The sequence below is a fragment of the Nomascus leucogenys genome, chromosome 8 (assembly GCF_006542625.1).
Source record: "Nomascus leucogenys isolate Asia chromosome 8, Asia_NLE_v1, whole genome shotgun sequence".
Lineage (NCBI taxonomy): Eukaryota > Metazoa > Chordata > Mammalia > Primates > Hylobatidae > Nomascus > Nomascus leucogenys.
The window spans coordinates 3,076,036-3,093,522 of NC_044388.1; the positions used below are offsets into that span (position 1 = coordinate 3,076,036).

Genomic DNA, 17,487 nt, shown 5'->3' on the forward strand with positions numbered 1-17,487 from the left:
ACTTTGTGAGCACCAGGGTTTTGCCTGTTTCATTTACCATTGTGTCTCCAGTGCCTGGAACAGTAGCTGGCAGACGTTGGGCAGGCACTCAGTAACTTTGTTGTTTGTTAATTCTGTGCCCATGGAGTGCCTGTTTTGTGTACAGCAATGGCTGAGGCTTACAAGGAATCCATAGCTGACCTGTGGTGTCTCTACTCCCTGCAGAGGAGGCTCGCTGTGCAGTGTGTGAGGGGCCAGGGGAGTTGTGTGACCTGTTCTTCTGTACCAGCTGTGGACATCACTATCACGGGGCCTGCCTGGACACTGCTCTGACTGCCCGCAAACGTGCTGGCTGGCAGTGCCCTGAATGCAAAGTGTGCCAAGCCTGCAGGTAGGAATGGAAGGGCAGGAGGGAAGTCTTAGGGACAACACAGGTTAGGGTTGAAAATGAGGGCAGTCGGAGAAGGCCTGTTAACATGAAAACAACAAAAAAGAAAGGAAACGAGGGCAGAGAGGACACTGTAATGTTCCCTGTGCACCTGCAGGAAACCTGGGAATGACTCTAAGATGTTGGTTTGTGAGACGTGTGACAAAGGATACCATACTTTCTGCCTAAAACCACCCATGGAGGAACTGCCTGCTCACTCTTGGAAGTGCAAGGTGAGTGTACCCTGATTCTTCCCTATTGTCCCTAACTGTGCCTCCTACAGCATTCTCTGTCTTGACAAGTTGGGTACTTTCATTTAGTCTTTGCTGTCTGACCAATGCCTGTTTTGCCCACTCCCTTCCCTTAGGCATGCCGGGTGTGCCGGGCCTGTGGGGCGGGCTCAGCAGAACTGAATCCCAACTCGGAGTGGTTTGAGAACTACTCTGTCTGTCACCGCTGTCACAAAGCCCAGGGAGGTCAGCCTGTCAGCTCCGTTGCTGAGCAGCATACCCCTGTGTGTAGCAGGTAAGTGGTGTGGACTGACTGAGATTGGGCTGGCAGGTTGGAAGGACTGAGATTGGCAGGGGCCTTATTAAATTGAGTGGACTTTGAGAGGAGAGCCCTAAGGTGGGCAGTGCCATTCACAGCATTTGTGCATTGCCCCAGTGTGCTGTCTAGGATTTGTTAGCTGGTGAGAGCCACAGTGCCTGCTCCCCTGTACCCTCTGCAGATTTTCACCCCCAGAGCCTGGCGATACCCCCACTGACGAGCCTGATGCTCTGTACGTTGCATGCCAAGGGCAGCCAAAGGGTGGGCACGTGACCTCTATGCAACCCAAGGAACCGGGGCCCCTGCAATGTGAAGCCAAACCACTAGGTGAGTAGGGTTTGAGGGTCCCTGAAATTCATCCCCTTTTATTCTGTGGCAAGAGACAGTTTGTGCATTGCCCCAGACCCCACACTTTCTGTGGAGTAGATATGAGCTAGATAGGAGCATCGTGTTGTTGTGTCTGCAGGGAGAGCAGGGGTCCAACTTGAGCCCCAGTTGGAGGCCCCCCTAAATGAGGAGATGCCACTGCTGCCCCCACCTGAGGAGTCACCCCTGTCCCCACCACCTGAGGAATCACCCACGTCCCCACCACCTGAGGCATCACGCCTGTCCCCGCCACCTGAGGAATCGCCCGCATCCCCGCTTCCTGAGGCATTGCACCTGTCCCAGCCGCCAGAGGAATCGCCCCTCTCTCCGCCACCTGAGGAGTCTCCTCTGTCTCCCCCACCTGAATCATCACCTTTTTCTCCACTGGAGGAGTCGCCCTTCTCTCCACCGGAAGAGTCACCCCCATCTCCTGCACTTGAGACGCCTCTATCCCCACCACCTGAAGCATCGCCCCTGTCCCCACCATTTGAGGAATCTCCTTTGTCCCCACCACCTGAAGAATTGCCCACTTCCCCGCCACCTGAAGCATCTCGCCTGTCTCCACCGCCCGAGGAGTCACCCATGTCCCCTCCACCTGAAGAGTCACCCATGTCTCCACCACCGGAGGCATCTCGTCTGTTCCCACCATTTGAAGAGTCTCCTCTGTCCCCTCCACCTGAGGAGTCTCCCCTCTCCCCACCACCTGAGGCATCACGCCTGTCCCCACCACCTGAGGACTCGCCTATGTCCCCACCACCTGAAGAATCACCTATGTCCCCCCCACCTGAGGTCTCGCGCCTATGCCCCCTGCCTGTGGTGTCACGCCTGTCCCCACCGCCTGAGGAATCTCCCTTGTCCCCACCACCTGAGGAGTCTCCCACGTCCCCTCCACCTGAGGCTTCACGCCTCTCCCCACCACCTGAGGACTCCCCCACATCCCCACCACCTGAGGACTCACCTGCTCCCCCACGACCGGAGGACTCGCTCATGTCTCTGCCGCTGGAGGAGTCACCCCTGTCACCACTACCTGAGGAGCCGCAACTCTGCCCCCCGTCCGAGGAGCCGCGCCTGTCACCCCGGCCTGAGGAGCCACACCTGCCCCTGCAGCCTGAGGAGCCACACCTGTCCCCCCAGCCTGAGGAGCCGCACCTATCTCCGCAGGCTGAGGAGCCACACCTGTCCCCCCAGCCTGAGGAGCCATGCCTGTGCGCTGTGCCTGAGGAGCCACACTTGTCCCCCCAGGCTGAGGGACCACATCTGTCCCCTCAGCCTGAGGAGTTGCACCTGTCCCCCAAGACTGAGGAGCCGCACCTGTCTCCTGTGCCTGAGGAGCCATGCTTGTCCCCCCAGCCTGAGGAATCACACCTGTCCCCCCAGTCTGAGGAACCATGCCTGTCCCCCCGGCCTGAGGAATTGCATCTGTCCCCTCAGCTTGAGGAGCCACCCCTGTCCCCTCGGCCTGAAGAGCCCGCTGAGGAGCCAGGCCAATGCCCTGCAGCTGAGGAGCTGCCCTTGTTCCCTCCCCATGGGGAACCATCCTTATCTCCCTTGCTTGGAGAGCCAGCCCTGTCTGAGCCTGGGGAACCACCTCTGTCCCCTCTGCCCGAGGAGCTGCCCTTGTCCCCATCTGGGGAGCCATCCTTATCACCTCAGCTGATGCCACCAGGTAAGGGGATGTTAGTACGCTCTTACTCTGGAACAGCTGTAACTCTTCATGGCACATCTAATCTAAGAGCCCCTCTTTTTTCTCTTTCCTTCCAGATCCCCTTCCTCCTCCGCTCTCACCCATTATCACAGCTGTGGCCCCACCGGCCCTGTCTCCTTTGGGGGAGTTAGAGTACCCCTTTGGTGCCAAAGGGGACAGTGACCCTGAGTCACCCTTGGCTGCCCCCATCCTGGAGACACCCATCAGCCCTCCACCAGAAGCTAACTGCACTGACCCCGAGCCTGTCCCCCCTATGATCCTTCCCCCATCTCCAGGCTCCCCAATGGGGCCGGCTTCTCCCATCCTGATGGATCCCCTTCCCCCTCAGTGTTCACCTCTCCTTCAGCATTCCCTGGCTCCCCAAAACTCCCCTCCTTCTCAGTGCTCTCCTCCTGCCCTGCCACTGTCCGTTCCCTCCCCGTTGAGTCCCATAGGGAAGGTAGTGGGGGTCTCAGATGAGGCTGAGCTGCACGAGATGGAGACGGAGAAAGTTTCAGAACCTGAATGCCCAGCCTTGGAACCCAGTGCCACCAGTCCTCTCCCTTCCCCAATGGGGGACCTTTCCTGCCCCGCCCCCAGTCCTGCCCCAGCCCTGGATGACTTCTCTGGCCTAGGGGAAGACACAGCCCCTCTGGATGGGATTGATGCTCCGGGTTCACAGCCAGAGGCTGGACAGACCCCTGGCAGTTTGGCTAGTGAACTTAAAGGCTCCCCTGTGCTCCTGGACCCCGAGGAGCTGGCCCCCGTGACCCCTATGGAGGTCTACCCTGAATGTAAGCAGACAGCAGGGCAGGGCTCACCATGTGAAGAACAGGAAGAGCCACGTGCACCGGTGGCCCCCACACCACCCACTCTCATCAAATCCGACATCGTTAACGAGATCTCTAATCTGAGCCAGGGCGATGCCAGTGCCAGTTTTCCTGGCTTAGAGCCCCTCCTGGGCTCTCCAGACCCAGAGGGTGGTGGCTCCCTGTCCATGGAGCTGGGGGTCTCTACGGATGTTAGTCCAGCCCGAGATGAGGGCTCCCTACGGCTCTGTACCGACTCACTGCCAGAGACTGATGACTCACTATTGTGCGATGCTGGGACAGCTATCAGTGGAGGCAAAGCTGAGGGGGAGAAGGGGCGGCGGCGCAGCTCCCCAGCCCGTTCCCGCATCAAACAGGTGAGGGGCTGTCTAGCTGCGGGATGTGATCAGAGTTAGCCCACTGTCAGAGGTACAGTCCTGTGTCACTGATACCTTCCCACCTTGCTTGGTGAATCCTAGACTTGGAGATCCTTTATTCCAGTTATTGAGGAGAAAATACTAATACGTAGAAGGGACAAGTAACTTGCCGAGATTCATGGTTACTCAGTCATAGAATTGGGACCAGAAACTTGGTTCTTTCAAGCCATTGTTTTTTCCTCCTTGTCCATGTCAGCCACTCTTGGGAGGGGAAGAATGGGTTTGGGCTAGAGCTATGCGCTTGTTGATATCTGGGAGTTTGGCCTTTTCCCCTGCCCTGAGTGGGACTCCTGGGCTTATTACAACTGTCTTACTCTGTCCATTTGTCACTTCTTCTGTTCAAGTGTGTAAACCCAACACACTAGCCCTTGACATGCTCCTGTCATTGTCCCCTTCTTTCACTCAGGGTCGCAGCAGCAGTTTCCCAGGAAGACGCCGGCCTCGTGGAGGAGCCCATGGAGGACGTGGTAGAGGACGGGCCCGGCTAAAGTCAACTGCTTCTTCCATTGAGACTCTGGTAGTAAGGAGATGCCTCCTATTCCTCCCATCCCCCAACCATGCTTTAGCACCCTCTGAGTCCTGCCAGTCCTTTGCATGCTTGCCTACCTGCCTGCTTGTCTAGGGCCTGTCTGGCTATGTCTGAATTCCTGTCCACTTGGCCCCCAGGTTTTTCTGAAATCTCTGCTATCAGGCTGAGGCTCAGTTTGGGAGCTGGGGTGTTCTGTCTGTTATTCCTGGCTTTTGGCCTTCATCTTAGCCAAGGGTTCACACTTTCTTCCTCCAACACCAAAGAGGAAAGTAGCTTGGTGGGGGCAGATTTATCTGCCTCACTTTCCACAACTCTCTGCCCATCAGGTTGCTGACATTGATAGCTCTCCCAGTAAGGAGGAGGAGGAAGAAGATGATGACACCATGCAGAATACCGTGGTTCTCTTCTCCAACACAGACAAATTTGTCCTAATGCAGGTACCATACAGTGAGACCTGGCACACTGAACGTTGTGTATGTGTGTGTTTTGGTGAGAGGATAGATGGGTAACACTGGACCTACTTTTGGGGATACCCAGCTAATGAGAAAACAGACCATGAATTCTAATCATGTTGTTCATTGGTTTGTCCATCCATCACATTTCTCTTGAGTATCTCTGAACTTGGCACTGAGCTAGGAGCTAGAGAAATAGCAGTGAAAAAGTCTTTGCCCTTTCGAAGTTTATAGCTTAGGGAACTTACATGTGTCCTCACTTGAATAATCTTGAAGCTCATAGAATTTTTTCACATATGTGATTCTCACCTGACCAGTCTTTACCCCATCTTATCTTCCTTTAATTTCTTCTTACCTTTACCCATGTCAGGCTTTATAAATTCAAGTGACCTGATTAGGTGAATGAGGCATCCTAGGAAGGAGCAGGGTCCCTTGGTAGCTTACAGCGTCCTAATGCTGTGGGATGGGCTTCCTGACTCTGGTCGCAAATCAGTGTTGTAGTGTCATAGTAGGCTGGATCTGAGTGGGATGGGGAGATCTAGTTGGACATTTGGGTTTCTCTGTGTTTCCCCAGGACATGTGTGTGGTATGTGGCAGCTTTGGCCGGGGGGCAGAGGGCCACCTCCTTGCCTGTTCGCAGTGCTCTCAGTGCTATCACCCTTACTGTGTCAACAGCAAGGTGAGTTCAGGGCCCAAGAGGTGCAGGCTGGGGAATAGGGTCAGTTATTTCTTACCCTAGTTCCTTGTCCTGGCCATACCACCTCTTAAAGCGGCCATTGGTCATGGATGTTGTTCATTAGTCACCAGTGGTTATCAACTCTTCTTGGGGAAAAGTACTTTGGAACTCAAGGTGGACTTGATAGTTTCTTTGTGGTAGGCCCTGACTTGCTGGTATAATTCAGTCCATCGTAAAAAATAACAACAAGGCCGGGCATGGTGGCTCCCACCTGTAATCCCAGCACTTTGGGAGGCCTAGGCGGGTGGATCACCTGAGATTAGGAGTTCAGGACCATCGTGGCCAACATGGTGAAACCCTGTCTCTACTAAAAATACAAAAATTAGGCGAGTGTGGTAGCGCGTGCCTGTAATCTCAGCAACTCGGGAGGCCGAGGCAGGACAATTGCTTGAACCCAGGAGGCGGAGGTTGCAGTGAGCCGAGATCACGCCACTGCACTCCACTCCAGCCTGGGCAACAGAGCGAGATCCGTCTCAAAAAAAAAAAAAAAAAAAAGAAAAGAAAAGAAAAACTGGGGGACCTAATTCGGTCCACAGTCTCTTTTTAGGGTCTTGGCTAGTGGAAAGATTGCTATTCCATTCACAATGAGGCAGTGGCTAGTGCAGCTCTTCTCTGATCAGCAGAGATCACTGGGAGCCTAAGTTTAGAGTCACTGTTCTGGGGACAAGGGTGCTCTGCCTAAGTCTCCGTGTGCTCAGATGGAGGCCTAGTCTCTGCACTGGGGTTCCTCCAGCCTCACCCTTAGAAGTCCTACCTCCTAGGCTGGGCACGGTGTCACATACCTGTAATCCCAGCACTTCACTTCGGGAGGCTGAGGCGGGTGGATCACCTAAGGTCAGGAGTTGGTGACCAGCCTGACTAACATGGTGAAACTCCATCTCTACTAAATACAAAAAAATTAGCCGGGCATGGTGGCAGGTGCCTGTAATCACAGCTACTTGGGAGGCTGAGACAAGTGAATCGCTTGTACCTGGCGGAGGTTGCAGTGAGCCAAGATCGCGCCATTGCACTCCAGCCTGGGGAACAAGAGCAAAACTCCATCTCCAAAAAAAAAAAAAAAAAAAGAAGTTCCACCTCTTTTCCACCTCACACCCTGAGAAGTTCCCATCTTCTGCCCCAGATCACCAAGGTGATGCTGCTCAAGGGCTGGCGTTGTGTGGAGTGTATTGTGTGTGAGGTGTGTGGCCAGGCCTCCGACCCCTCACGCCTGCTGCTCTGTGATGACTGTGATATTAGCTACCACACATACTGCCTGGACCCCCCACTGCTCACCGTCCCCAAGGGCGGCTGGAAGTGCAAGTGGTAAGGAGACTGGGATCTTCAGTGGAGCCCTGGGGCCTTGAGATGTTGAAGTGGATATGATGTTGAGTATGTGACAGAGGCTGGGTTTAGGAGGCCAGGCTGGTGGCTTGGGTTTCTGGTGAGGGGACTTCTGGGTACTTTGGGTAGGTTGGGTGCTAAGGCTCTGTTTTCCTGCTCCTACCAGGTGTGTATCCTGTATGCAGTGTGGGGCTGCTTCCCCTGGCTTCCACTGTGAATGGCAGAATAGTTACACACACTGTGGGCCCTGTGCCAGCCTGGTGACCTGCCCTATCTGTCATGCTCCTTATGTAGAAGAGGACCTACTAATCCAGTGCCGCCACTGTGAACGGTGAGAACATCCCTTTCTCCTCACTTTGGCCCTGTTGCCAGCCTCGCATTGCCTGAGCTTATTTCCTCCAGTCTCTGTTCTCCAGGTGGATGCATGCTGGCTGTGAGAGCCTCTTCACAGAGGACGATGTGGAGCAGGCAGCCGATGAAGGCTTTGACTGTGTCTCCTGCCAGCCCTATGTGGTAAAGCCTGTGGGTGAGTACCAGCTGCTGGGTAGGGGGAGGAGTCAGGGCAGGGGTACCTTGCTTTGGGACAGGACCTCAGCCACCTCCGTTTGTCCTTCTCTCTATAGCACCTGTTGCACCTCCAGAGCTGGTGCCCATGAAGGTGAAAGAGCCAGGTGAGTCACAGAAATTTTGAATGCCAAAGCCAGACCAGACGTCAGACATCATCTAGTCTAGCTCCAACCCCCTAGTTTCATCTCCTTATTTTAAGAGGAGGAAACTCAGACCCGGGGAAGTTAAGTGGCCCAAGGTCATCTAGTCAGTTAGTGGCAAAGTTATACCTAGAACCAAGATCTCCAGCTTCCTGGGCAGTGTTCCTTTCATCAGGCACCATGGTCTCTTCACTGCCAGAATTTCTTTTTTTTTTTTTTTTTGAGACGGAGTCTCGCTCTGTCGCCCAGGCTGCAGTGCAGTGGCACAATCTCGGCTCGCTGCAAGCTCCGCCTCCCGGGTTCACGCCATTCTCCTGCTTCAGCCTCTCTGAGTAGCTGGGACTACAGGCGCCCACCACGACGCCTGGCTAATTTTTTGTATTTTTAGTAGAGACGGGGTTTCACCGTGGTCTCGATCTCCTGACCTCGTGATTCACCTGCCTCGGCCTCCCAAACTGCTGGGATTACAAGCTTGAACCACCACGCCCGGCCCAGAATTTCATCTTCAGAACTTTTATTTATTTATTTATTTTTTTTGAAATGGAGTCTTGCTCTGTTGCCCAGGCTGGAGTGCGGTGGCACAAGCTCGGCTCACTGCAAGCTTCGCCTCCCGGGTTCACGCCATTCTCCTGCTTCAGCCTCTCCGAGTAGCTGGGACTACAGGTGCCCGCCACCACGCCCGGCTAATTTTTTGTATTTTTTAGTAGAGACAGGGTTTCACCGTGTTAGCCAGGATGGTCTCGATCTCCTGACCTCATGATCTGCCAGCCTCGGCCTCCCAAAGTGCTGGGATTACAAGCGTGAGCACCGCGCCCAGCTGAGAACATAACTCTTTCCTAAGTGAAAGGGGCCAGGGACGTGATGTCATCGTGATATGGCACTGCTGCTGGCATCTAGGACACTGTGTGCTGGCATTCAGCAAGTAGGGGCCCTCATAGCCCCAGACAGCAAGAGAATCTATTTAGTGAACCTAGGGTTAATCATGAGCAAAGGCAGGCTTCTGAGTTACGGTACCTCTCTGAATATCCCTGGGTCACTGACAGAGAACTCGGGCCTCAGCCAGTGCCCCTTGGTGGCCTGTTCTCCCCAGCATTTAGACCCTAAGCTGGACTTTTGTCACTGCCTTTGTCTCAGCTAAGGATATAGGTTGAAACTTGCAGTTCTAGTTTCCCTGGGGCTTCCATCCAGGGATCACACACTCTTTCCTCTTATGTAGAGCCCCAGTACTTTCGCTTCGAAGGTGTGTGGCTGACAGAAACTGGCATGGCCTTGCTGCGTAACCTGACCATGTCACCCCTGCACAAGCGGCGCCAACGGCGAGGACGGCTTGGCCTCCCAGGCGAGGCAGGATTGGAGGGTTCTGAGCCCTCAGATGCCCTTGGCCCTGATGACAAGAAGGATGGGGACCTGGACACCGATGAGCTGCTCAAGGGTGAAGGTTAGCTTGGGGAATCTTAGGGAGCGGCAGAGTAGGGGGAGTGTGACTCTGGGAGTGGGATGTTGGGTGGGGGCTACATTGCCACTCACAGTTACCCTTAAGCACTGCTGTCTTGTCTAAGTGGCTCTGAGGCAAGGTATTCAGCTCTCAGTGGCAGGATGACAAGGTTAAAAGGGCCTATAGTTCTGATCTGCCTCCATCTCTTCTGTCACCATATGCAGGTGGTGTGGAGCACATGGAGTGCGAAATTAAACTGGAGGGCCCTGTCAGCCCTGATGTGGAGCCTGGCAAAGAGGAGACCGAGGAAAGCAAAAAACGCAAGCGTAAACCTTATCGGCCTGGTGAGGTCCTGGGATGGGGTTGTGGGGTGGTGCGGTGGTGCGGGGCAGCTCAATAGGTCCCCCAGCGGCTTCTCATCCGCAGCTCTGCCTCCTCATAGGCATTGGTGGCTTCATGGTGCGACAGCGGAAATCCCACACACGCACGAAAAAGGGGCCTGCTGCACAGGCGGAGGTGTTGAGTGGGGATGGGCAGCCCGACGAGGGTGAGACGGGTGAGGGCACCAGTGGGGCCTGGGAGAAGGTGGGGCAATGCTAGAGAGACCCAGGGGGTGGACTCATTGAAAGGGCCAAGAGGGTGGTAGACCCAGCTGGTGTTGTGGGAGAGAGTAGGCACAAAGTGTCACCCTACAAGTTGGGAGCAGCATGCTCTCAACCCGAGTCTGACACTTCCGTTCTGTCCACAGTGATACCTGCTGACCTGCCTGCAGAGGGAGCCGTGGAGCAGAGCTTAGCGGAAGGGGATGAGAAGAAGAAGCAACAGCGGCGAGGGCGCAAGAAGAGCAAACTGGAGGACATGTTCCCTGCTTACCTGCAGGTGGGTCTCAGGCTCCAAGCAGTGAGGGAGGTGTCTGTGCCCTGCAGGGCACGAAGAAACCTGTTTCTCCTTCACTGCCCCACAGGAAGCCTTCTTTGGGAAGGAGCTGCTGGACCTGAGCCGTAAGGCCCTTTTTGCAGTTGGGGTGGGCCGGCCAGGCTTTGGACTAGGGACCCCAAAAGCCAAGGGAGATGGAGGCTCAGAAAGGAAGGAACTCCCCACATCGCAGAAAGGTTAGTTATGTGGGAGTGAGTGGTCTGAGAGAATCCAACTTTCTTCTGGCTTAGGAGCTGGCAAGTTATTTGATGGGAAATGGACTGGCCTCCAGGAGTCAAGGGTGGGGTCAAGGGTCCTGGCCTGTAGGGCTGTGGGACTGGAGACCTGTTCTGGGCATCAGATGTAGGACATCTGTGATTGGAGTGGGGACTCTTGCTCATAGGAGATGATGGTCCAGATATTGCAGATGAAGAATCCCGTGGCCTTGAGGGCAAAGCTGATACACCAGGTGAGGGCTGCCGGGGGGACTGTGTCCTGTCTTGGCCTTGCTTGCCTCTGTCCCTCTGCTGTGCCCCTGAGCATTGTCAGGGTTGGAGGCTGGAAACTGTCCCGTGGACCTCTGTGGTTCAGAGTGGCCGTGACCCATACTGGCCTTGACCCATGGGTTTCTCCTGGCATTTACAGGACCTGAGGATGGGGGCGTGAAGGCATCCCCAGTGCCCAGTGACCCTGAGAAGCCAGGCACCCCAGGTGAAGGGATGCTTAGCTCTGACTTAGACAGGATTTCCACAGAAGGTGAGGCTGTGACCCGCACCTCTTTGTGTATAAGGGTTTTCTATGGGAGAAGGAGGAGGTCCTATCTTTGGGACTGTGATCTGTACAGCTTCTCTGGTGGGGAGTCCTGGACACCGTTCCTGGCCATGATCATTTGTAGACCTGTGGTGTCACCTGAACTTCCCAGTCTTCCTCAACAGTGTCCTTCATTCCCCCACAGAACTGCCCAAGATGGAATCCAAGGACCTGCAGCAGCTCTTCAAGGATGTTCTGGGCTCTGAACGAGAACAGCATCTGGGTTGTGGAACCCCTGGCCTAGAAGGCAGCCGTACGCCACTGCAGAGGCCCTTTCTTCAAGGTAATACAGGTGGGAGTGGTCTGAAGACTGACATAACCAAGCTTGCCTCCAGGATGGGCCAGTTGCTGTTTTCTCTGATCCTGTCCGTCTTGTAGGTGGACTCCCTTTGGGCAATCTGCCCTCCAGCAGTCCAATGGACTCCTACCCAGGCCTCTGCCAGTCCCCATTCCTGGATTCTAGGTTGGTGTCTCTGCATAACCTTCGTGGGCAGTCCCCGTTGTCCTTTCCCTCCATCTGAGTTCATGCCTCGCCTCCCTCGGACTCCTGCAGCACTTCCCCTGCTCCTCCCCATTCCCTTGTTAGTGACCCTCCTCTTTTGGGGCAGGGCAGTGGCCTGGGGCCCTGGGCAGTTTGTCTGGGGTGGGACTTGGCATCCCTGCGCCCTGTGACTCTCTGCCCCTGCGCCCCAGGGAGCGCGGGGGCTTCTTTAGCCCGGAACCCGGTGAGCCCGACAGCCCTTGGACAGGCTCAGGTGGCACCACGCCCTCCACCCCCACAACCCCCACCACAGAGGGTGAGGGCGACGGACTCTCCTATAACCAGCGGAGTCTTCAGCGCTGGGAGAAGGATGAGGAGTTGGGCCAGCTGTCCACCATCTCACCCGTGCTCTATGCCAACATTAATTTTCCTAATCTCAAGCAAGATTACCCAGGTACCTGTGGGATGAGGGCAAGGGAGACAGCCTGGCAACATGGCAGGTGGAGGAGTCGCCTGCCAAGTGTTCTCTGACTCACTCCCTCTGCCCTCCAGACTGGTCAAGCCGTTGCAAACAAATCATGAAGCTCTGGAGAAAGGTTCCAGCAGCTGACAAAGCCCCCTACCTGGTGAGACAGACAGGAGCATGGATTATCATGAGAACTGAGAGGGAGGGAGGGATCTTTGGGTAGTTTACCTCAATTCTTTCCACTCCCCACTCCTAAAGCAGCTGGGCCAGAAGGGATCAGCTTCTGGGTAGGGCGTGTGAAAACACTGTACGGTAGGGGGGCAGGGCATGAGACTGAGCACTAGGCCCTAAGGCTGTGTCCCGTATCCCTCAGCAAAAGGCCAAAGATAACCGGGCAGCTCACCGCATCAACAAGGTGCAGAAGGTGAGTGGGGCTGGGCTGGGGCGTAGCAGTCCTCTAGTGGGTGGCCTCTCTTGAGGGTGGAGGGCCACGGGGCCTGCCTGCAGCAGCCTGACTGCCCTATGCCTGGTCTCCCCCTGTAGCAGGCTGAGAGCCAGATCAACAAGCAGACCAAGGTGGGCGACATAGCCCGTAAGACTGACCGACCGGCCCTACATCTCCGCATTCCCCCGCAGCCAGGGGCACTGGGCAGCCCGCCCCCCGCTGCTGCCCCCACCATTTTCATTGGCAGCCCCACTACCCCCGCCGGCTTGTCTACCTCTGCGGACGGGTTCCTGAAGCCGCCGGCGGGCTCGGTGCCTGGCCCTGACTCGCCTGGTGAGCTCTTCCTTAAGCTCCCACCCCAGGTGCCCGCCCAAGTGCCTTCGCAGGACCCCTTTGGACTGGCCCCTGCCTATCCCCTGGAGCCCCGCTTCCCCACGGCACCACCCACCTATCCCCCCTATCCTAGTCCGACGGGGGCCCCTGCGCAGACCCCAATGCTGGGCGCCTCATCTCGTCCTGGGACTGGCCAGCCAGGGGAATTCCACACTACCCCACCTGGCACCCCCAGACACCAGCCCTCCACACCTGACCCATTCCTCAAACCCCGCTGCCCCTCGCTGGATAACTTGGCTGTGCCTGAGAGCCCTGGGGTAGGAGGAGGCAAAGCTTCCGAGCCCCTGCTCTCGCCCCCACCTTTTGGGGAGTCCCGGAAGGCCCTAGAGGTGAAGAAGGAAGAGCTTGGGGCATCCTCTCCTAGCTATGGGCCCCCAAACCTGGGCTTTGTTGACTCACCCTCCTCAGGCCCCCACCTGGGTGGCCTGGAGTTAAAGACACCTGATGTCTTCAAAGCCCCCCTGACCCCTCGGGCATCTCAGGTAGAGCCCCAGAGCCCGGGCTTGGGCCTAAGGCCCCAGGAGCCACCCCCTGCCCAGGCTTTGGCACCTTCTCCTCCAAGTCACCCGGACATCTTTCGCCCTGGCTCCTACCCTGACCCCTATGCTCAGCCCCCATTGACTCCTCGGCCCCAGCCTCCGCCCCCTGAGAGCTGCTGTGCTCTGCCCCCTCGCTCACTGCCCTCTGATCCTTTCTCCCGAGTGCCTGCCAGTCCTCAGTCCCAGTCCAGCTCCCAGTCTCCACTGACACCCCGTCCTCTGTCTGCTGAAGCTTTTTGCCCATCCCCTGTTACCCCTCGCTTCCAGTCCCCTGACCCTTATTCTCGCCCACCCTCACGCCCTCAGTCCCGTGATCCATTTGCCCCATTGCATAAGCCACCCCGACCCCAGCCCCCTGAAGTTGCCTTTAAGGCTGGGTCTCTAGCCCACACTTCGCTGGGGGCTGGGGGTTTCCCAGCAGCCCTGCCCTCGGGGCCAGCAGGTGAGCTCCATGCCAAGGTCCCAAGTGGGCAGCCCCCCAATTTTGTCCGGTCCCCTGGGACGGGCGCATTAGTGGGCACCCCCTCTCCCATGCGTTTCACTTTCCCTCAGGCAGTAGGAGAGCCTTCCCTAAAGCCCCCTGTCCCTCAGCCTGGTCTCCCGCCACCCCATGGGATCAACAGCCATTTTGGGCCCGGCCCCACCTTGGGCAAGCCTCAAAGCACAAACTACACAGTAGCCACAGGGAACTTCCACCCATCGGGCAGCCCCCTGGGGCCCAGCAGCGGGTCCACAGGGGAGAGCTATGGGCTGTCCCCGCTACGCCCTCCGTCAGTTCTGCCACCACCTGCACCCGACGGATCCCTTCCCTACCTGTCCCATGGAGCCTCACAGCGATCAGGCATCACCTCTCCTGTCGAAAAGCGAGAAGACCCAGGGGCTGGAATGGGTAGCTCTTTGGCGACAGCTGAACTCCCAGGTACCCAGGACCCAGGCATGTCCGGCCTTAGCCAAACAGAGTTGGAGAAGCAACGGCAGGTAAGTTGACACCCTGGAGCTAAGCCCCCCCATATCGCTGCTGTCTCTGGGGCAGCCCCATGATTGGAGTAGAATGGGCTTATTCCTCTTATTTTTTTTTTGCACAGCGCCAGCGACTACGAGAGCTGCTGATTCGGCAGCAGATCCAGCGCAACACCCTGCGGCAGGAGAAGGAAACAGCTGCAGCAGCTGCAGGAGCAGTGGGGCCTCCAGGCAGCTGGGGTGCTGAGCCCAGCAGCCCTGCCTTTGAGCAGCTGAGTCGAGGCCAGACCCCCTTTGCTGGGACACAGGTAGGTAGAGTGGCAAGGGATAGTGGGGCCAGGATACTGAAGGTTGCCCCACCTTCATCTACCTTGTCCCTTCTAGGACAAGAGCAGCCTTGTGGGGTTGCCCCCAAGCAAGCTGAGTGGCCCCATCCTGGGGCCAGGGTCCTTCCCTAGCGATGACCGACTCTCCCGGCCACCTCCACCAGCCACGCCTTCCTCTATGGATGTGAACAGCCGGTGAGGCTCCAGGAGGTTCCCTGGGGGTAAACCAAGGGGGATGGATTTTATCACTGTTGCATGCTCTTGTGATTTTCCTGTATCACTAATCCTTTTCCAGTATCACTTTCTCTTCTTCCTCATTCCTTTTCTCCTTCACTGCATTAATTCTGTCCTTCCTCAATGCCCTAAGCCCATGTTCTTGCTCCTTTTCATCTGATTTCATCTTACTGACTACTGTATATTCTTCCAGGCAACTGGTAGGAGGCTCCCAAGCTTTCTATCAGCGAGCACCCTATCCTGGGTCCCTGCCCTTACAGCAGCAACAGCAACAACTGTGGCAGCAACAACAGGCAACAGCAGCAACCTCCATGCGATTTGCCATGTCAGCTCGATTTCCATCAACTCCTGGACCTGAACTTGGCCGCCAAGCCCTAGGTTCCCCGTTGGCGGGAATTCCCACCCGTCTGGCAGGCCCTGGTGAGCCAGTGCCTGGTCCGGCTGGTCCTGCCCAGTTCATTGAGCTTCGGCACAATGTACAGAAAGGACTGGGACCTGGGGGCACTCCGTTTCCTGGTCAGGGCCCACCTCAGAGACCCCGTTTTTACCCTTTAAGTGAGGACCCCCACCGACTGGCTCCTGAAGGGCTTCGGGGTCTGGCGGTATCAGGTCTTCCCCCACAGAAACCCTCAGCCCCACCGGCCCCTGAATTGAACAACAGTCTTCATCCGACACCCCATGCCAAGGGTCCTACCCTGCCAACTGGCTTGGAGCTGGTCAACCGGCCCCCCTCGAGCACCGAGCTTGGCCGCCCCACTCCTCTGGCCCTGGAAGCTGGGAAGTTGCCCTGTGAGGATCCTGAGCTGGATGATGATTTTGACGCCCACAAGGCCCTAGAGGATGATGAAGAGCTTGCTCACCTGGGTCTGGGTGTGGATGTGGCCAAGGGTGATGATGAACTGGGCACCTTAGAAAACCTGGAGACCAATGACCCCCACTTGGATGACCTACTCAATGGAGACGAGTTTGACCTGCTGGCATATACTGATCCTGAGCTGGACACTGGGGACAAGAAGGATATCTTCAATGAGCACCTGAGGCTGGTAGAATCGGCTAATGAGAAGGCTGAACGGGAGGCCCTGCTGCGGGGGGTGGAGCCAGGACCCTTGGGCCCTGAGGAGCGCCCTCCCCCTGCTGCTGATGCCTCTGAGCCCCGCCTGGCATCTGTTCTCCCTGAGGTGAAGCCCAAGGTGGAGGAGGGTGGACGCCACCCTTCCCCTTGCCAGTTCACCATTGCTACCCCCAAGGTAGAGCCCGCACCTGCTGCCAATTCCCTTGGCCTGGGGCTAAAGCCAGGACAGAGTGTGATGGGCAGCAGGGATACCCGGATGGGCACAGGGTCATTTTCTAGCAGTGGGCACACAGCTGAGAAGGGCTCCTTTGGGGCCACAGGAGGGCCACCAGCTCACCTGCTGACCCCCAGCCCACTGAGTGGCCCAGGAGGATCCTCCCTGCTGGAAAAGTTTGAGCTCGAGAGTGGGGCTTTGACCTTGCCTGGTGGACCTGCAGCATCTGGGGATGAGCTAGACAAGATGGAGAGCTCATTGGTAGCCAGCGAGTTACCCCTGCTCATTGAGGACCTGTTGGAGCATGAGAAGAAGGAGCTGCAGAAGAAGCAGCAGCTTTCAGCACAGTTGCAGCCTGCCCAGCAGCAGCAGCAGCAACAGCAGCAGCAGCATTCCCTACTATCTGCACCAGGCCCTGCCCAGGCCATGTCTTTGCCACATGAGGGCTCTTCTCCCAGTTTGGCTGGGTCCCAACAGCAGCTTTCCCTGGGTCTTGCAGGTGCCCGACAGCCAGGCTTGCCCCAACCACTGATGCCCACCCAGCCACCAGCTCATGCCCTCCAGCAACGCCTGGCTCCGTCCATGGCTATGGTGTCCAATCAAGGGCATATGCTAAGTGGGCAGCATGGAGGGCAGGCAAGCTTGGTACCCCAGCAGAGCTCACAGCCGGTGCTATCACAGAAGCCCATGGGCACCATGCCACCTTCCATGTGCATGAAGCCGCAGCAACTGGCAATGCAGCAGCAGCTGGCAAACAGCTTCTTCCCAGATACAGGTAACCTTGGCTAGTAACAGCCAAGTTACTCAGGGTGATCATTGTTATCACTAAATGGGCACTGAGGCTAGAGACCTCAAATAATCCCTACTTAAGATGGGACACAAAGAACTTGGGCTAAATATACTAGTGGTAGAGGCAGAAACACTAGCTTTTAAGAAGAGAGAGAACAGTTCCTGGCATATAGTAGGCATGTAGCAGATGTTTGAATAAATGGAATGAATGTATGAATGAAGCCTAATTAGCAGAGCCTTTGTGGCTGTAGTGAAGTTGAAAGCTTAAGACTTGAAGAGAAGTGGTGCAAAAAAAAGCAGTTGAGGCCAGGCACGATGGCTCACGCCTGTAATCCCAGCACTTTGGGAGGCCAAGGCAGGTGGATCACTTAAGATCAGGAGTTCAAGGCCGGGCGCGGTGGCTCACGCTTGTA

At 56.5% G+C, this 17,487-nt stretch overlaps 1 protein-coding gene across 5 annotated transcripts in view; it reads left to right on the plus strand.

The window, feature by feature from the left end:
* Positions 1-17,487, plus strand: part of KMT2D (lysine methyltransferase 2D) — a 42,319-nt gene that overhangs the window by 6,905 nt on the left and 17,927 nt on the right. For 2 of the 5 annotated variants that reach the window (XM_030816640.1, XM_030816643.1), the window contains exons 1-25: positions 2,630-2,987; positions 3,083-4,191; positions 4,658-4,771; positions 5,107-5,217; positions 5,807-5,911; positions 7,089-7,270; positions 7,455-7,619; positions 7,705-7,814; positions 7,912-7,959; positions 9,212-9,433; positions 9,655-9,774; positions 9,873-9,986; positions 10,179-10,309; positions 10,395-10,542; positions 10,749-10,814; positions 10,991-11,101; positions 11,301-11,438; positions 11,534-11,618; positions 11,849-12,090; positions 12,189-12,262; positions 12,476-12,526; positions 12,646-14,457; positions 14,565-14,747; positions 14,824-14,960; positions 15,193-17,060. In XM_030816640.1, coding sequence (XP_030672500.1) covers positions 2,978-2,987; positions 3,083-4,191; positions 4,658-4,771; positions 5,107-5,217; positions 5,807-5,911; positions 7,089-7,270; positions 7,455-7,619; positions 7,705-7,814; positions 7,912-7,959; positions 9,212-9,433; positions 9,655-9,774; positions 9,873-9,986; positions 10,179-10,309; positions 10,395-10,542; positions 10,749-10,814; positions 10,991-11,101; positions 11,301-11,438; positions 11,534-11,618; positions 11,849-12,090; positions 12,189-12,262; positions 12,476-12,526; positions 12,646-14,457; positions 14,565-14,747; positions 14,824-14,960; positions 15,193-17,060 — 7,456 coding nt within the window. In that variant the 5' untranslated portion in view covers positions 2,630-2,977. Of the gene's footprint in view, positions 1-204; positions 371-524; positions 640-773; positions 932-1,136; positions 1,283-1,421; positions 2,988-3,082; positions 4,192-4,657; positions 4,772-5,106; positions 5,218-5,806; positions 5,912-7,088; positions 7,271-7,454; positions 7,620-7,704; positions 7,815-7,911; positions 7,960-9,211; positions 9,434-9,654; positions 9,775-9,872; positions 9,987-10,178; positions 10,310-10,394; positions 10,543-10,748; positions 10,815-10,990; positions 11,102-11,300; positions 11,439-11,533; positions 11,619-11,848; positions 12,091-12,188; positions 12,263-12,475; positions 12,527-12,645; positions 14,458-14,564; positions 14,748-14,823; positions 14,961-15,192; positions 17,061-17,487 lie in introns of those variants that run through there. The other 3 variants (XM_030816639.1, XM_030816642.1, XM_030816641.1) reach the window with 3 other exon arrangements.